The 18338-nt window shown below is 42.0% G+C and overlaps 1 protein-coding gene across 3 annotated transcripts in view; it reads left to right on the plus strand.

The window, feature by feature from the left end:
* ASB2 (ankyrin repeat and SOCS box containing 2) overlaps positions 1 to 18338 on the plus strand; it is a 93767-nt gene that overhangs the window by 38143 nt on the left and 37286 nt on the right. For 2 of the 3 annotated variants that reach the window (XM_036735716.1, XM_036735718.1), the window contains exons 3-4: positions 9701 to 9805; positions 17536 to 17702. In XM_036735716.1, coding sequence (XP_036591611.1) covers positions 9701 to 9805; positions 17536 to 17702 — 272 coding nt within the window. The remainder of the gene's footprint in view (positions 1 to 9700; positions 9806 to 17535; positions 17703 to 18338) is intronic. The other variant, XM_036735717.1, reaches the window with a different exon arrangement.

The following is an 18338-nucleotide window of genomic DNA, read 5'->3' on the forward strand; positions in this document are numbered from 1 at the left end:
CCTTCTCTCTGTCTCCGACTCTCCCTTGTATATATGCTCTGATCTAGGGAGCAAAAGAAATGAAACAAACCTCAGCATGAGCTTTATCAAAAGACCGGACATCAGAAAGCCTGTTCTTCAACTCTTATCTTTTTTCACTTTGGATTACAGGTTCAGACTACCGCAGGGGTCGGGATAGAGGCACAGCAGAAAGGGTATCACTTCTGAGTTGTTATTTAGTCGTTTTTCAGTCGTGTCTGACTCTTTGTGACCACATTTGGGATTTTCTTGGTAAAGATACTGGAGTGGTTTGTCATTTCCTTTTCCAGCTCATTTTACAGATGAGGAAACTGAGGCAAACAGGATTAAATGACTTGCCTAGGATCACAGAGCTCATAAGTGTCTGAGGCTGGATTTGAACTCAGAAAGATGAGTCTTCCAGGCCCTGGCACTCTACCCACTGCATCACCTACCTGCCCATCACTTCTGAACGTAGGTTCAAATCCTGCCTCTGAAGTTACATGTTTCACATTGGGCAAGTTATACAATTTCTCTGGGCCTTAATTTCCTCACTGGTAAACTGAGGAGGTTTCTGCATATGGCCTCTGAGGTCATCCCTTCCAGCCCTGTGGTCCATGAAGTTTTCCCATTGATAGAAGGGCTTAATCTGCATTTGTCAACAATTTATCTTTGCTTAGAAACACCAGCCCAACTTGAGAATGACCTTATTGCACCAGCCCTAAGAAGCTACAAAGTAATTTGGTGAAAACAGTATCAAGAATGTGGGTGTACACTTTGTAATGTAGTTTCAAGGACTTCCCCCTCCCACTCTGGGTAAATGGCATCGCTTGACACAGACGATGTGATAGTCATCCTGGCAAAGTTCCCCTGTATTTTATTAGTCAGTTCTCCAATATCCGTGACTTGGGATCAGAAGAAGAGGACCATACACACACTCAGGCCCTGAATAAATAAGTCCTTGTGGCCTTTACTGTATTTGAAAGCTCAGTTATTAACGTTAGGACAACCACATGTCCTACAGATTGTATCTCCTTGTATGTGAGAAGATAAACTGGGTCCTGTAGACATGAACTCTTTTTTTTTTTTTTTTTTTGCTTTTTGGCAGGGCAATTGGGGTTAAGTGACTTGCCCAAGGTCACGCAGCTAGTACATGTGTCAAGGGTCTGAGGTCACATTTGAACTTGGGTCCTCCTGGCTCCAGGGTCGGTGCTGTAGTCACTGCGCCACCTAGCTGCCCCCGACGTGAACTCATAGAATCATGGGATCTCAAAGGGGGAAAAGGCCTAGGAAAACACCTGATTCTCAACATAGGATCACCCATTAGTTCTGTGGGCCTGAGCACAGCTCATCATGGATGAATGATGGGGACGATATGGTAGATGGAGCTTTGGACTAGGAATCGGGAAAGTACAGCCAAACATTCCCTCAGATCCTCACTGACCTGGGATACTGTCCTCGTCTGTGTGATAATGGCAGCGTTCCCCTCACAAAGTTACGGCAAAGATCAGATCAGATCATACACTTAGAGCATTTTGTCTAGCCATGAAACCCCCATCTGAGGTTTTCTTGGCAAAGATATTGGCATGGTCTGCCATTCCCTTCTCCAGCTCCAGGAAACGGAGTCCAACAAGATTAAGTGACTTGTCCAGGGACACACAGCTCATGAGTACCTGAGGCCGGATTTGAACTCGGGTCCAGCACTCTGTCCACTGCGCCATCTAGCTGCCCCCAAAGTGCTACATAAATGCTTCTTACTGCTCCTGTTGTTATGCCATGAATCAGCCTGTGTCATTTGTAAATTACTAGAACTGTGATGACATTTTTCCTCCTGTTGAGCTGAAAGCCACCTCCTAGCTTCCACGGGTTGGTCCTGGTTCTGCACATCGAGGCCAAGCAGAATAGAGCTAATCCTTTCCACCTGTGAGCCATGCAAGACAAATTTTGTTCCTATGACTTGTCTTTTGTTTGAAGACAATAACTACCTTCCTCCCAAGTCTCTTTGCCCAACCCTACCTCACTTAAATCTGATTTGCTTGCATGTCACGGCATCACCTCCCTGATGTCATGGTCCTCTGAGAATGAAGGACAAACAACAACAACCCAGCTTTTCAATATCTGTTGTCGATTTTTCCCCTATAGTATATGCAACCTAAGTTTGTGCCAAAAAACAAATAAAAAACTTAAAATGTACCAGAATAGTACAAACAAGCACATAGGGCAGATGACATATAGTTTTGTTTTTGTTTTTTAAAAGGTTTATAAACCATTCTGCAGCAGTGAATATAGTTTAAACTGCTGCAAATCACAAACTCCCAGAGCTGAAAGGAACCTGACAGGCCATCTCTTCCAACCCGAACCTAAATAGCAATTTCCTACACAATATTTCTTTTTAAATTATTTATTTATTTTTCGTTTTCAATATCCAGTTCCACAAGTTTTTGAGTTTTAAATTTTCTTCACCTCCCTTCCCTCCCCCTCCCCAAGATGGCATGCAATCTGATATATGCTCTCCATAGACATTCATACTAAACATTTTCACATTGGCCATGTTGTAAGGAAAAATTAGAACCAATGGGATGAACCACGAGAAAGAAGAAACAAAAGAAAACAAAAAAGAGAGAGCAAATGGTATGCTTCCATCTGCATTTAGGCTCCGTAATTCTTTCTCTGGATGTGGATAGCATTTTCCATCATGAGCCTTTTGGGATTGTCTTAGAACCTTGAGTCGCTGAGAAGAGCTAAGTCTATGAAGTTAGTCGTTGCATAACATTGCTGTTACTGTATATAATGTTCTCCTGGTTCTGCTCCCCTCACTCAGCATCAGTTCATATGAGTCTTTCTAGGTCTTTCTGAAGTCTGCCTGCTCATCATTTCTTATAGCACAATAGTATTCCATTACGTTCAGGTCCCACAACCTGTTCAGCCATTCTCCAGTTCATGGGCATCCCCTCAATTTCTAATTCTTGGCCACCACAAAAAGAGCTGCTATATATATTTTTGTATGTGTGGGTCCTTTCCCCATTTTTATGATCTCTTTGGGATACAGCCCTAGAAGTGGTATTGCTGGGTCAAAGGGTATACAAATTTTTATAGCCCTTTGGGCATAGTTCCAAATTGCTCTCCAAAATGGTTGGATTAGTCCACAACTCCACCAACAATGCATTAGCGTTCCAATTTTCCCACATCTTCTCCAGCATTTATAATTTTCCTGTTTTGTCATGTTAGCCAGTCTCCTACACAATATTCTTGAGAAGTAAACGTGATTACCTCCAAATGATGAGGAAGCTCATTATTTCATAAAGAATTTCATTCCATTTTTGGCCCCAGGTAGGTGGAACAGTGGATAGAATGCAAGGTCTAGAGTCATCTTCCTGAGTTTAAATCTGGCCTCTGACACTTACTAGCTGTGTGACCCTAGGGAAGTTACTTCACCCTGTTTGCCTCAGTTTCTTCATCTGTAAAACGAGCCGTAGAAGGAAATGACAAACCATTCCAGTATCTTTGCCAAAAAAACCCAAATGGGATCATGATAAGTTGGACACGACTGAAAAACAACTAAACAACAAACCTCATTCGATGAACAAATTCCACTCTCATTCAGGTACCCAGGTATTTAAAATTTGGGCTCTTGTGTTCTCCAAAGGCTTCCTCACTGGGTTCTTGTTATACTGGGGTACTTTGCTAACAGGACTATTTATGAATCCTAGGAAAGAAGCTATTGAGAACTTGGGAACTTACCAGTGGGAATCAGTGTGGTCTAATAAAGAGAGTACTAGATTTAGGGTCACATGACCTAGTTTGAATTCCTGCACTGGTGTTTATTACTATGTGTGACATTGGGAAAATCACTTACATAACTTGCCTATTCAGCTAATGAGGTCATTCAGCTAATAAATATTTGTGGTGGCATTTGAACCCAGTTCATTCTAATTCTAAGTTCAGAACTTCATCCACTATATTATATTCCCTCTCTAGAGCAGTTAGTCTTAGAGTCTACAGTGGAAAGTCAAGTCAAGTCTATAAGCATTGGTTGAGAGCTTACAACTCCAAAGTTCCAGGTACTATGCTAAATGCTAGGGATTAATATGCAGGCAAAAAGAAAGATAGTCCCTGCCCTCCAGGACCTTACATTCTAACGGGGGAAGACAGCACATAAAAGGGAGCTGAACATCGTGGGAGAGAAGCACGTCCATGGAAGTATGGTGGTAAATTCCAGACAATAAAGGATGACTGGTCTGGATCCTTTATCAGAACGGAGATTCTGGGATCAACTCATCAATTGGAGAAAGGGGCCACAGGGGTGAAGGGAGAAGGCTGATGAAAAGACTTAGAAGATTCACGTTTGAGTCACGGCTTGGCCACTTACTAGTTATATGACCATAGGCCAGTTACTTTCCCTTTCTCAGCCTCGGTTTTCATATCTGTAAAATGAAGAAATTGGGTTAGACAATCTTATAAGTCTCTTCCAGTCTAAACATTCTCTAAACAAATAACATATTTAAATATTGTCTACAAAAACTGAGGAGATATTGTGGTATAACGCATAGAGGACCCTATGGGCCTTGATTTCCTAATCTATAAAAAGAAGGGACTGGATTAGATACGGCCCAGTAGATAGAGTGCTGGGCCTGAAATCAGGAAGACTCATCTTCCTGAGTTCAAATCTGGCCTCAGACACTTATTAGCTGTGTGACCCTGGGCAAGTCATTTAACATGGTTTATCTCAGTTTCCTCATCTGCAAAATAAGCTGGAGAAAGAAATGGCAAACCACTCTAGTATCTGTCCCAAGAAGACCCCGAATGGGGTCACAAAGAGTCAGACATGACTCAAACAACAACAAAGCACTTAACACAGTGACTTGCATACAGTTGGTGCTTATTATATGTTTGTTGGGATCAGTTGGATTGAATGTTAAAATATAGAGCACCCGAAAGGTATTCTAAAGTCCTAAAAAAGACCTTAGGTCATAAATGACATCTCAAAACTTGACTAGGAAAGCAGAAGTTCTCTCAGGAGCACAGATTTAGAGCTAAAGAGGCGCCTTAGTCTAGTGATGTGTTGGTAAACGTTTCACAACTAGCTCTCTGGGGCAAAAAAGGAAAGTACAACACACTTTGAGTTAAATTTGCACTATTAACGTTTTCTTCATAACTTTCTTAAGTCTAGATAATCGGCACAATAATAAATCAAGCCAGAATTTGTAGTATTTGCCCATTTCCGAGATCTAAATGCTCATACTCGAAATTTAATAATCAGCTCCCAAGAGTCAGTGCAAGCTGGCTCCAGCACACCGGTCCGACCCATTCACTTTATAATGGAAGAAACTGAGGCCCAGACTGGGGAAGTGGCTTATTGTAGGCTGTGCTAATAATTGGTTTTGTTCTTTAAAGTCTGTCTACTTACATTGCTGATAAGAGAGCTGCTGAGGAAGGTGTTTGAGCATCAGCGTCAGGCCTAGATTAGGGCTCGAGGTCAGAGATAAAAAAAAAAAAACCAAAGCAAAATATTTTCTCATCTATGTTCTCTCCCTCCCCTACTTCATCCACCTACCCCAATCACTTATAACCTTCCTTTAAATCCCCATGGATGTTAAAGCAGAGAAAATCATAAAGTGACTTTCACCCATTCAAAATCACATGAAAATAGTTCAGGAACAAAAGTGACATTCTCCATGCCCCATCCTACCTTAAATCTGGGTCAATTCCAAGCAGCAAAGTGGCTTAATAAGTAGATAACTGGACATGGAGTTAAAAAGACCCGAGTTCAAATCCCTCCTCCGATACATATCTCTGTGACCCTGGGCAAGTCATTCAGCCTCTGTGGACCAGTTTCCTCATCTGTAAAATGGGATAATAAAGGTGTCTCCCTCACAGGGTTATTGTGATGCTCAAATGAGGTGATGTAGGCAAAGCACTTTTCAGAACTTAGGGCTCTAATTAACGCTTATTGTTTTCAGTGGCTTCCGACTCTTTGTGACCCCATTTGGGGTTTTTTTGGTAAATGCTGGAGTGCTTTGCCTTTTCCTTCTCCAGCTCATTTTACAGATGAGGAAACTGAGGCAAACAGGGTGAAGGGACTTGTCTAGGGTCACACAGTTAGTAAGTGTCTGAGGCTGAATGATTCTTCCCGATTCTAAGCCCAGTGCTCTGTCCACTGTGCCAGATAGCTGCCCAAATAAATGCTAGGAGCTACTATACGTAATCGCAACAGCAACAGATATTTTTTCAGTGCCTACCTTGTGTAAAGCACTATGCTAAGGACTGGAAATACAAAGACAAAACTGAAAAAAAAAGCCTGCCCCTACTGGGTAAGAGGCGATAAGATAACAATCCGCTGGGGGCCTGTAAGAAACCGGTAAATATAAGATAATTTGAGGAGACCAAGGGCTCTAACAACTAAGGCAGGGATAGGGAACTTGTGGCCTCGAGGCCACGTGTGGCCTTCTAGGTCCTCTGGATTCAAGTGAGGAGCCATAAGGCCATAGGTTCCCCACCCCTGAACTAAGGGAATAAGGAAAAGCTTCCTATAGGAGGTCCCGTCTGAGTTGACTTTTTTTTATTAGTTAATTTGTTTATTTTCAGTTTTCAACATTCACTTTCCTGCATTGAGTCTTGCAGGAAGTTAAGAATTAAAAGAGGTAGAGGTGAGGAAGAAGGGGAATAGCCAGAAAGCCAGTTTGGCTGGGCTGTAGAATGTGTGAAAGGAAGTTGTACAAGTCACAGTCTTGCGAAGGGCTTTGAACAGCAAGTGGAAGAGTTTGTATTTATGGTAGAAGCCATAGGAAGGCATCAAAAGTCCCTGAACAAGGGCATGGTGTGATCTGATCCATGTTTTAGGAAGATTATTTTGGCAAAGAGACTGGAGAGAGGAGACCATGGAGGTAGAATTAGGAGGTGATGAGGGCCTGAGCTAGGGAAATAGCTCTGTGATTAGGGAGAAGGGGTAGGATGTGAGAGATATTGTGGAAGTAGAATTAATAAGACTTTGCAACTGATTTCAATATGGAGGTGGGGTGGGAAAGAGTCAACGTTATGAACCTGAGTGGTGGCCATCACAGAGAAAGAGAAGTTGAAAGGAGGGATGGTTTTAGGAGGTCATAGATTATGATTTCCATTCTAGACATGTTGAGATGCTGATGAGACATCTAGGTAGAGATGTCCAACAGGCATTCGATAATGGAGGATTGGAATTCTGGAGGAAGCTAATACACATATGTAGAGTTGATAGTCTTATGTAGAAAGTTGATAAACCCCTGGAGCTTGATAAGACCACCAAAAGAGAGAGGGTGTAGAGAGAGAAGAGGGCCTCAGACAGACCCTTGCAGGACACCAGCATTTGGTGGGCAGGACATAGATGAAGGTGCAGCAAGGGAGACTGAGAAGTGGTTACATGGGGAGGAGAACCAGGTGTCTAGAAAACCCAGGACGTTGGTCAACAGTGTTAAAAGCTGCAGGGAGGTCAAGAGGGATGAAGACTGAGAAAAGTTCTCAGATTTAGATATTGTTGATAACCACTGAGAGATGGTGTTAGAAGCCAAATCACAGGGGCTGAAAAATGAGAGTGAGGTTAGGAAGTGGATGCAATGAGTGTAAACAGATTTTTCTAGGAGTTAGACTGTGAAAGGGAATAGAGATAGAAGATGATATCTTGAGGGGATGGTAGGGTCGGGTAAGGTGTTTGTTTTTTGTTGTTTGTTTTTCAAGGGTGGAGGGGAAGTGACCTGTTTGTAGGAAATTGGGAAAGATCCAGCTAAAGAGAGCTACAAGATGAATGAAGTAGAGGAAGAATGATCAAAGTGGGGCAGACCCCCCAGGAGGAGAGGAATATATGGGGTCAAGAGGGGTTGGCTTTACTGAGGGAAAGAACTACGTCTTCATCGCAGACTGTAGTAAAGAAGGACATAATGGGATATGATGTGAAATAAGGGAGAAGAGTGGTTATTTGTGGCAGGTAATTGGCACAGCAGATAGAGCGCTTGTCCTGATATCAGGAAGACCTGAGTTCAAATTTGGCTTTAGATGCTTATTATCGGTATGACCCTGGGCAAGCCACTTAGCCTCTATTTGCCTCAGTTCCCTCCTCTGTAAAATGGGGTTAATAGTACCTCGCAGAATTATTGTGGGGATCAAATGAGGCAATATATAAAGAACTATGTAAATGCTGGGCAGCTAGGTGGCAGAGTAGATAGAGTACCAGGCCTGGAGTTAGGAAGACTCCCCTTTATGAGTTCAAATGCGGCTTCAGACACTTACTAGTTATATGACCTTAGACAAGTCACTCAATTCTTTTTGCCTCCCTTCCTTATCTGCAAAAAGAGCCAGAGAAGGGAATGACAAACCACTCCAGTATCTTTGCTAAGAAAACCTGAAATGGGGTAACAAAGAGTCAGACACAACTGAAAAAAGACACAACAAAAATATAAATGTTAGCTACTATTACTTAGATTTTTCTCATTTAAGTATGATGTGGGGTCCTTTACTGAGAGGGTGGTGGGAGGGGATGGTATAGGGGTCTTGAGGAGAGAATAGAAGGTTTGGACCAGCTCCTGTGGAGGATGTGGAAAGGAATCACAGATATCATTCATAGATTCACAAAATGTCACTTCTAACCCTATCCTTTCATAGATGAGGCAAGCAAGAGTGAGACAGATGAAGTGGCTTTTCCCAAGCTCACACATCTGTTTAGTGCAGGGCTTCTTAACCTTTTTACACAAAAAGGCATGGAAGCCTTTGACAGTGCGGCAAAGCCCATGATTAAATATCAGAGTGATGCTTTTCAATGCACAAAATAAAATGCATAGGAGTACAAAGGAAACAAATTATATTGAAATACAGTTGTCAAAATACTTTTAAAAAACAGCACAGTGATAACAACGAATTCATGGACACCCCCTCCACCCTAGTTTAGAGCCCCTAGTTTGTCAGAAGATTGGGGACTTGGAATTAGGCCTCCTGACCCTCAGGGCAGGATTCTTTCTATTATTATATTATATATGTCCTGCCACTGGACTTTCAAGAATCAGAAAGAGACCATGAGGACAGGGTTTCAAACTCTCTCTATCCCCCAGATGCCTACACAGAGCAGGTGCTTAATAAAAGCTTGTTGAATTAAACTCAGTTGTCAAAGAACAGAAGAGGAAAAGGGTTTGAATACTCCAATTTCTGGGAGGAGGCACTTCTCAGCCTGGATGGGACCTGGCCCTGAAGGCACCATAAGGCTGGGACGATTTCATGACCTCAGCTTGCAGCTAACCACTCTAACCACTTTTTCAAATCTTCCTTGGAGGTGGAGAATATCATGTCACTTCATATCTTCCTTCTGTGTGGTTGTGTTGTTTTTTTTTTTTAAAGGGGGGGGTGTGAACCTCATTGTTGTCTTATATGGTCATTCAAATCCCTTGGTGCTTCCTCAGAAGGCCAAAAATAATCCAGAGCTGAGAACAGCTGAGTCCAGCCCAGAGCAAGCTGTGGCCATCTGCTTTCATTCAAAGTCCCAGTGCCCAGCGTCAGCCTCTGCTTCTCTCTCTCTCTCTCTCTCTCTCTCTCTCTCTCTCTCTTTCCTTCCCTTCTCCCCTCCCCCTTCCTCTCTCCTTCTTTCTTTCTATTCCCCTTGATCCTGCTTCCAATAACCCCTGGATATGACCCGCTTCTCTTACTCTGAATATTTTTCCTTGTTTCACTCATGCCATCACCCCTCCAGGTCTGCAGCTCCTTCGGGGACCCAGCCTCCGCCTCCCAATGTGGGCTTGTTTCAAGGGGTCAGGCAAAGATACAACGGCAGCCTGTTCAAGACCCCCCAGCCTGTGTAAGTGACTCCCTATATCCCCTCGTCCCAGGCTCCCAGTCACCTTGTTGTCTGTCCTAACTAACCTAAATGGCATTTGTGGCACAGAGGGTGGGTAGGGGCTGATGTCAGGGCAGTGAGGAAGGTGGCTTGGAAGGAATTCCCTGCCTCCCCTCACTTCTGTCTTTCCTCCCTCTACCTTGTGGTCCCTTAAACACATCTAGTCATTTCAAGGGTTGGACCTAGACCAGAAGGTCCAGTCTCTCCTGATTCCTCAGAACTCATGAGTCACCCAGTGGGGAGGCAAACAGGTCCTTGCTCATGTTTGTTTGCTAATTCACTTGTCAGGACTCTAACTGAATTAGCTTTCATGCTATTTGAAACTCTGGATGTATTAAGACGCTCCTCACATCCGGGGGAACTATAGTTCAGGGAAAGAGACAGAGGTGGAAATGCCCTGGGAGATGCACAGAGAGGTGCGATGAGAGGAAGAGTGAGAGAGGAAGAGATGAATGAGAAACAGAGAAAGACAGAGAGAGAAACCATGGAGACTGAGAAATAGACAGAAGAAGGCAATGCTAGAATCAGGAAAGTCTTGTTTAATGCTGGGGTTTCTGGGTATACCTACCAAGCAGGAATGCTTTTTTCCCCCAACCCAAACTGGATTAATATTTGATATTCCAAAATGTCCTTACTTTTTCCCTTTTGAAAGGAGAGATGATTTCCATGTCTGCAGTGGAATGGTAATGCAAACTCCTCTGGATAAAGGAAACTATCTTGTTGGTGAGCAGGTCCACTGGATCCCCAAATCCCAGAATAGCTGTGGTTCTTAAATCCTAGCCACTGCACAAGTCCAAAAGCCACTCAGATGGCTTTCTGAGCTCATTGGAGTGGGAGCTTCTTCCATAGCTATCATCTGTCCATGCCTTCCCATCCTGCATGGGTTGTGTCCATGTTTTTTCCCCCTTCATGAATTGGAAAGCCATGAGATTGCAAACAGAGTTGGGTATCTTAGAGACCATTTAGTCCAGCGTCCACCTTTTATAGATGAGGAAATGAAACACAGGAGGGTTAAGTGATTTGCTTTAAGTCACAAAGGTATGAGGTGGGACTTGAACCCAGGTCCTTTGATTCCAGATGGGGCACTCATTCCGCTGTGCCATAGAGGATTCTTTGATCATGGAAGCCTTCTTCTGGTGCTTTTAACATCTCTGGAGTCTCACTGAGGCACTGGGTCAGCCCGTCTGTTGTCTCTCATACTCCACTTCCGATCACCCTTGTCCTCAATGATGTCTTTTATATATATATGTCTTCTCTGATAACATGCTGTAGCCTGCTTATAGCCCCCGTGTGTGTCTCTTTGGGTTTCTTGTCATTTTAATCCTTAGGAAGTTGTTGTGGTCCTTGAGTTATAGCCATTGAGCATCACCTAGAGACTAGGTGTTAAACAGATGGACTACAGAGAAGTAGTACTTCCAAAAAAAATCGATTGATAAGCATCAGAGATAATAAATATGTAGAGAAGTATTCTGGTTTCCAAGAATCAGAAAGTTTTGCTCCTCTGTGAATTTTTAAAACAACTTCCTTCTAATCCTTTGACTATCTAGCCTTGCATAGAAACCCTGGAGGTCAGGTCAGCTTACAGTTTCTCGGATAGCATCCATTTCTGGTCAACCCATGCAAATATACTTTGGAGAAAAGAAACAACCCCATATGGTGCAAAAAAAAAAGTTCTGACGTGGAAATTGAGAGACCCTGAGTTCTTGTCTCTGTCCTGCCAGTAACTCACCTTGTGACCTTAGGGAGTCACTTCCTCTCTCTCTAAACCTCAATTTCCTCTGTAAAATAAGTGGGTAGGTGATCTCCAAATTCTGTGTTCTGCATTCTGACTTGCTCTGTTTTTGAAAGTCCCTTTCGATTCTAGCATAATACGGTTCTATGATTTTAAGACTCCTCCAAGCTTTGACAGTCTTTCCCCCTTGTTTTAAGGCCTCTTCCTATCTCTGATTTTCTGTTATTCTAAGGTACAACATTTTCAAATCTGTGGTTCTAAGGTCCCTTCCAGGTACAACATTCCATGTACTAGGATTCTGAGGGCCCTTCCTACTCTCATGGTTCTTTGTTCTACATTGTAACTCCCTTTCTAGCTCTAAAATGTTCTATTATTTTATGATACTAAGAAAAATTGATTGAGGGTAAGAGGGAGATGAGATGAGGTAGGGGATTGAATGAAATTCTGATTCTCTTTGTTAGCTTCCCGGTTTCTTGTCAATGATTTCCTAAGGATAGTCCTGGGGTGGGGGGAGTACCTATCCTATTTTTCCCAGCAACCCTTGCAATGAAGCCAGTGACCTCTCCTAGCTCAGGGCAGACTCGACAAAAGGCCAGATGAACAGCTAGCTACCTTCTGTTCAGATCCACAACTACTCCAAAGTGCCAGCATTTGGTTAACTAAAATGGATGTGGATGGTTCCAGGAAGGACCATTCTGGAGAAGTAAAGCTTCTAAAATATGCCCCATTGACAAAGAGAGAAGTAATATTGCCTAGTATTTATATGGCCCTAGAAAGTTTGTAAAGTGTTTTCCATATGTTATCTCATTTGATTCTTACAACAGCCCTGTGATGTACAGGAGGTTTTTATTCCTATTTTACAGACGAGGAAACTGAGTCTGAGAGAGATTAAGCAACTTGCCTAGAGTCACCCAGCAAGCACCTATGGGAGACAGAATTTGACCTCAGAGCTTTCTGACTCAAAGTCCAATGTTCTAATAAGCAAATGCAGACAACTTCACCAGTCAGTGACAGATTCCTGATAAGAATGGAGAGTCCTCAGACCCTGCTTCTTGCAAGACAACGACTTCCTCTGTTCTCAGCCTTCCTGGGGTTTAGTCTCAAGGAAGAGGGGAGAATGGCAAGATCGAGAGGGGCCATGTCAACTGGATACCCTGGGGAAAGATGTTTCTTCTCCTTTTGGCTAGTGCTGAGAGGAGGGGGGGGGGGAGTGAGAGAGAGAGAGAGAGAGAGAGAGAGAGAAATGCCTGTTTCTTAACATAGAATTTCTGCTTTCTGCCCAGCTGGAGTTCAGCAGCACACTCAGCAAGGGTAACCAAAAGGAAGGAGAGTGAGGGGAAAAGAGGAAATGGGAAAAGTACATTGTGGTTTTAGTCCTTCTGAACTTGACAAATGTTCTGATGAAGGGTTCCTGCAGAAATCATCCTGGTAGAGGACGGTGGGTGGGTGGGTGGGTGGGGGCAGTTTCTAGTTTGCCTGCCTGTTTCCCCCGGCCTCATCCACATTTAATTTTATATGCATCTCGTACTCTTGCAAAGCTATTAATACAAACCCCAGAGGTTGAAACAGGAGGAAGTGGCCAGGTAGGTTTATGGGCACAAGTCTGAGAACTCTTCATGTTGACCCTGAGAACTCTGCCGTTGACTCTGGCCTCACTGTGGCTCATTTTCTACATCTACAAAATGAGGACATCTCTGTAGCAGCATCAATTAATTAATTAATTCACTCATTCATTATTAAGCGCCAACTGTGTGCATAGGACTGTGCTAGGCATTGTAATATGGTAGAAAGAACACTGGATTTGTAATCAGAAGACCTCAGTGAAAGCCTTGACTTTGGGCAAGTCTGAACCTTTCTTGAGCTCAGTCTCCCCATCTATAAAATGGGGGAATTGAACTAATTGACCTCTAAGTTTCTTTTCACTTCTGATTCTGTGCACATATGCGTGGGAACCTTTGGGGAAATCATTGAGTGGTATCAGAATCATCCTCCATTTTTCCTTCATAACTGCTCCCAGCTGCCACGTCTTATCAATTCTACCTCCATCACATCCCTCTTCTCCATTCCTGTCATTTACTCACACAGCCTCGACCACCCTGGTCCAGGCCATGATCATTTCTTTCTTGGTTTATTGTCTCCTAACTGGTTATTCTGCCTTCAGTCTTTCTCCTCTCCTATCCATACCACCCACAGCTATAAAATTGTTATTCCTAAAACCCAGGGCTGGCTATGCCACTTTCTTGCTCAAGAAACTTCAATAACTCCCTAGTGCTTCTAAGACAAATAGAAGCATCTTTGTTTGGCTATTAAAGCCCTTCACAGGGAGATCCTATCTTCTCTTTCTAGAGTCACCTTTAATACAAGTATGAGATAGAATCTAAAGTCCTTAAAGTCACGGACTGCTTTGTTTTTTGTCTTTGTATCTCCAGTGCCTTGAATAGTACTTGGCACCTAGCAGAACGTCAATAAATGTTTGCTGAATTTAAATATTTGATATGATCCCTGGCCTTATGGAGATGATAACCTAGTAAGGGCATAAGGCACAAACACAGGTGACTATAATAAATGATATTGGAGCATTTACTCTGAAGGGCTTTCCAAAAATGACAAACGTGTTATTGATAATCAATGTTAATTTTGTCTGGTTGAGAGAACAGTTACCTGGGAGTCGGAAGAACCAAGCTCTTGTCCTGACCCCACTATTAACTAGCTGGGTGAGCTTTGGCAAGTGACTGCCCCTCTCTGGACCTCAGGGTCTTCTTCTATAATATAGCAGGATTGGACTATTAGATTTAAACAGGAAGTAAGAGCTGACACAGCTGGGTGGCACAGTGGATAGAGTGCTGGACCTGGTGTCAGGAAGACATTTTTCTGAGTTCAAATCTGGCCTCAGACACAAATTAGCTATGTGACCCTGGATAAGTCACTTAACCCTGTTTGCCTCAGTTTACTCGTATATAAAAATGACCTGGAAAAGGAAATAGCAAACCACTCCAGTATCTTTGCCAAGAAAATCCCAAATGGGATCATGAAGAATTGGATATGACTGAAATGCCTGAAAAACACCAAAAAGAATTGGGTACTTTAAGTGGGGCCATATAAAAAATATTGGAATGGTGAAGAATGGTCTCTTCCAGCCTTAGAATTCTTTATTTTGATTAAATATTGGCTGTTTCAATGTCCTTTCCAGCTTTTTGGTGAGTGCTTTGAGGTAAGGTACTGTAGGGGCAAGCATACTGGCACACCCAGGATGCCTGCTAGTACAGATTCTGCTTTACTAAGGAAAGATAGCTGTTTCAGGGATTAACAATCTTGCTTTAATTAAACATACATGTATCATTCACTTAGTTCAGGGGAAAAAGTCAGCACCCTGAACTTCACAGCAAATACAAACAGAAAAAAAATAACACAAATCAATAGACAGGCTTCTAACTGAAGGACTGTAGCAATACGTACAGTTACCAGAGAGAGAAGTACCAACATCTGGGTTTTCAAAGCCAGGGGGCTCCTTAATGGCTACCCAGAGTCTCGTCTGGCCAAATAACACGAACACTCTTCCAATGAGTGAGCCCCAAAGTAAAATGCTAACCTCAGAGTATATATACTGTTTCCAGTCAAGGACTCTTGATTCAATCAAAGACTCCTGATTCAAACAAAAGCAAGACTCAATCAAAGGCACCTGATTGCCTTAGTGCTGAGAAGCACTCCAAAAGAAGAAACAACAAAAAGTCCCACTCTGCTTGCCATTACAGGCACATGGGAAGTAAGAATGGTAAGACCGAGTAGCCATATAATCTTCATTCCTTAGAGTAAGAGCAAAAACAGTGAAGTGATTCAGAGAAGACCATAGTCTGAGGTGTAGCATTTCTTTGTCTAATATTCCCAAATAACTCACATTATAACTTCAATGAGAGGCAGCCTGGTGGTAGACAGAGAGGCAGCTTCAAAGCCTGGGAGACCTGAGTTCAAGTCCTACCTATAACAGGTACTAAATGTATAATCTGGGAAAATTGCTTACCTTACCTAAACTGCTGAAAAAGCACTAACCAGCATTTTGACAGGTAGTTTCCCCATCTGGGAGTTCCTAAGAACATGGGTCACCTGAATCTCACTCAGACCAGAGCCATTTCATCAGTTTGAATGTACCTCCATATTTCTCAGAGTGAAGTAGAGACAGACAGATTTTAATTTTAATGTCCAAACTATTATTTTAAAAAAATAGACCATACCCTTCTTGAAGGTCCAAAGAAAGGAGCAATTCTTTGAAATAACCCTGGTTTGTCAGTCACAAGACCAGGGTCTGAGTCTGCACTCTCACCCTAAACCAGATAAGTTGGGTAATCTCTTTAACCTTCTCATTAGAGTAAACTCTTTGTTAGAAAGGATTACTTCATTCTTTGTGTTTATAACCCCAGTGCCTAGCACACAGTAGGTGCTTAGTATATACTTGTTGATTGATGATCCTCAGATGTTGGGAAAGATCGAAGGCAAAAGCAGAAGGGGATGACAGAGGATGAGATGGATAAATAGTGTCATGGAAGCTTGGACAGACTTTGGGGAAGAGTGGAGGACAGAATGGCCTGCCGTACCATGGTCCATGGGTCACTAAGAGTCATACGCGACTGAATGACTGAACAACAAAAAAGAAATCAGCTTATTTCTAAGTCAAAGGAGGGGGTTGGGCAGCATAATGTCCAAGGTCTTTTCTGCTCTAACATTTTATGTTCCATGGTCTAACCTGTTTTCTAAGAACTCTTCTAACCCTAACATTTTCTGTTCTGTGTTCTAAGGTCTCTTCTCACCTTTGGCCAGGGACAGTTTTACTTTTGCATTTTATATATCTAGTGCTTACATAGTGAGTGCCTGACATATACTAGGCACTTCACAAAACAGGAGTTCTTAACCTAGTGTCCAGAAACTCCAAAAAATATTTTTGATAGCTATATTTTAATATAGTTTCCTTTATAATCTTATTATATATTTTATTATATTGTTATATATTTTATTTATATTATTATAATATCATATATTATATATTTATTTATTATATATTATACTTTTATTCTATGCATTTAAAAACAATATCCTGAAAGGGGGTCCATAGGTTTCACCAGAATACTAAAGGCTTTCCAGGACACAAAAAGGGTTAAGAACCCCTATGATAATGCTTGTTGACTACAGTTAGTGATTCTGTCCCTTTCCATCTCTGATATCTTCTTTCCTCTGATGCTGCCACCACCCTGGTGCAGGCCATTATCACTCATGCCTCGACTGGTGTCATAAGCAGCTTGTTGGCCTCCTTGCTCCAAGTGGTTCCCCCCGCCAGTCCGTCCTCTATTCAGCTGTCAAAATGACCTTCCTAAAGTGCAGGTCTGACCATATTGCTGCCCCAGTCCCCAATTAAATAAACACTAATGGCTCTCTCTTATCTCCAGGATCAAATATAAAATATATCGTTTGGTGTTCAAAGCCCTTCTTAACCGGGGCCTTTCTTACCTCTCCAGTACAGTTATATCTTACTCCCCACTCAACCCCACCATGTACGATTTCTTGTTTTTTCTTGTATAAGAAACTCCATCTCCTGACCCTGGGAATTTTCACCAGCTGTCCCCCGTACCTGGAATTCTCTTTCTCCTCATTTCTACCTCTTGCTCTTCCTGTTTTCCTTCAAGTTCCAGCTAAAATTTCACCTTCTACAAGAAGCCTTTCCTGATCTCCCTTTATCCTAATACCTTCCTTCCAGTAATTATCATCAATTTATTATGGATGTAGCTTGTTCCCACATGATCGTTTGCATATTGTCTCCCTCATTAGACTGTGAACTCCTTGAGAGCAGGGACTGTTTTTTGCCTTTCTTTGTATTCCCCACACAGTGCCTGGCTCACAGTAGGTGCTTAATAAATGCTTGTTGACTGATTGAGGCAAGCCAATGTTAACTAGCTCTCTTTTATTCTTAAAGAGTCATAGATCCCGTGGTGAAGGCCATCAAGGATGGTGATGAGAATGCCTTAACTTCCATGATCCAGTCGGGCAAAAACCTCTCTGAACCCAACAAGGACGGATGGCTCCCTCTGCATGAAGCTGCCTATTACGGCCAGTTGGGCTGTCTGAAAATATTGCAGAAAAGTGAGTTGAAAAAGAATGGTAAATCTGCATTAGTTAAGGATGTGGGAAGACAGCAGAAAATAGAAGGAAGAAAAACAAAAGTTGGATTATGTAAAGACACGTAAAAAATCTGTCTCCTTTCATAATCCTACTATATCAAGTGATGCGTGTATATATGTGTGTATACACATATGTACACATACATATATACTTACACATATATACATAATCACATATATGTATATATGTATATGTGTATATATGTATAATATATATAATATATATTTTATATATATATATATATATACACACACAGCCTCGATCACTTAACTATGGCAAGTCACTTAACCCTCTTTGCCTCAGTTTCCTTATCTGTAAAATGAGCTAGAGAAAGAGCTAGCAGACTGCTCCAGTGTCTCTGCCAAGAAACCCCAAATGGGATCACTAAGAGTCAGATATGACTGAACAAAATACATAAAGACATTGGATGCACAGCAAATGCAAATTAACATCTATTAATTACTTTCTCACTATATATATATACACAAATATATACATATATACTATATACATACATTTATTAATTCCTTTTTCACTATACATACATACATACACACACATATATATGTATACATATATATATATATATGGAATTCA

This window comes from Trichosurus vulpecula, chromosome 8 (genome assembly GCF_011100635.1).
Source record: "Trichosurus vulpecula isolate mTriVul1 chromosome 8, mTriVul1.pri, whole genome shotgun sequence".
In the NCBI taxonomy this organism is placed as follows: domain Eukaryota; kingdom Metazoa; phylum Chordata; class Mammalia; order Diprotodontia; family Phalangeridae; genus Trichosurus; species Trichosurus vulpecula.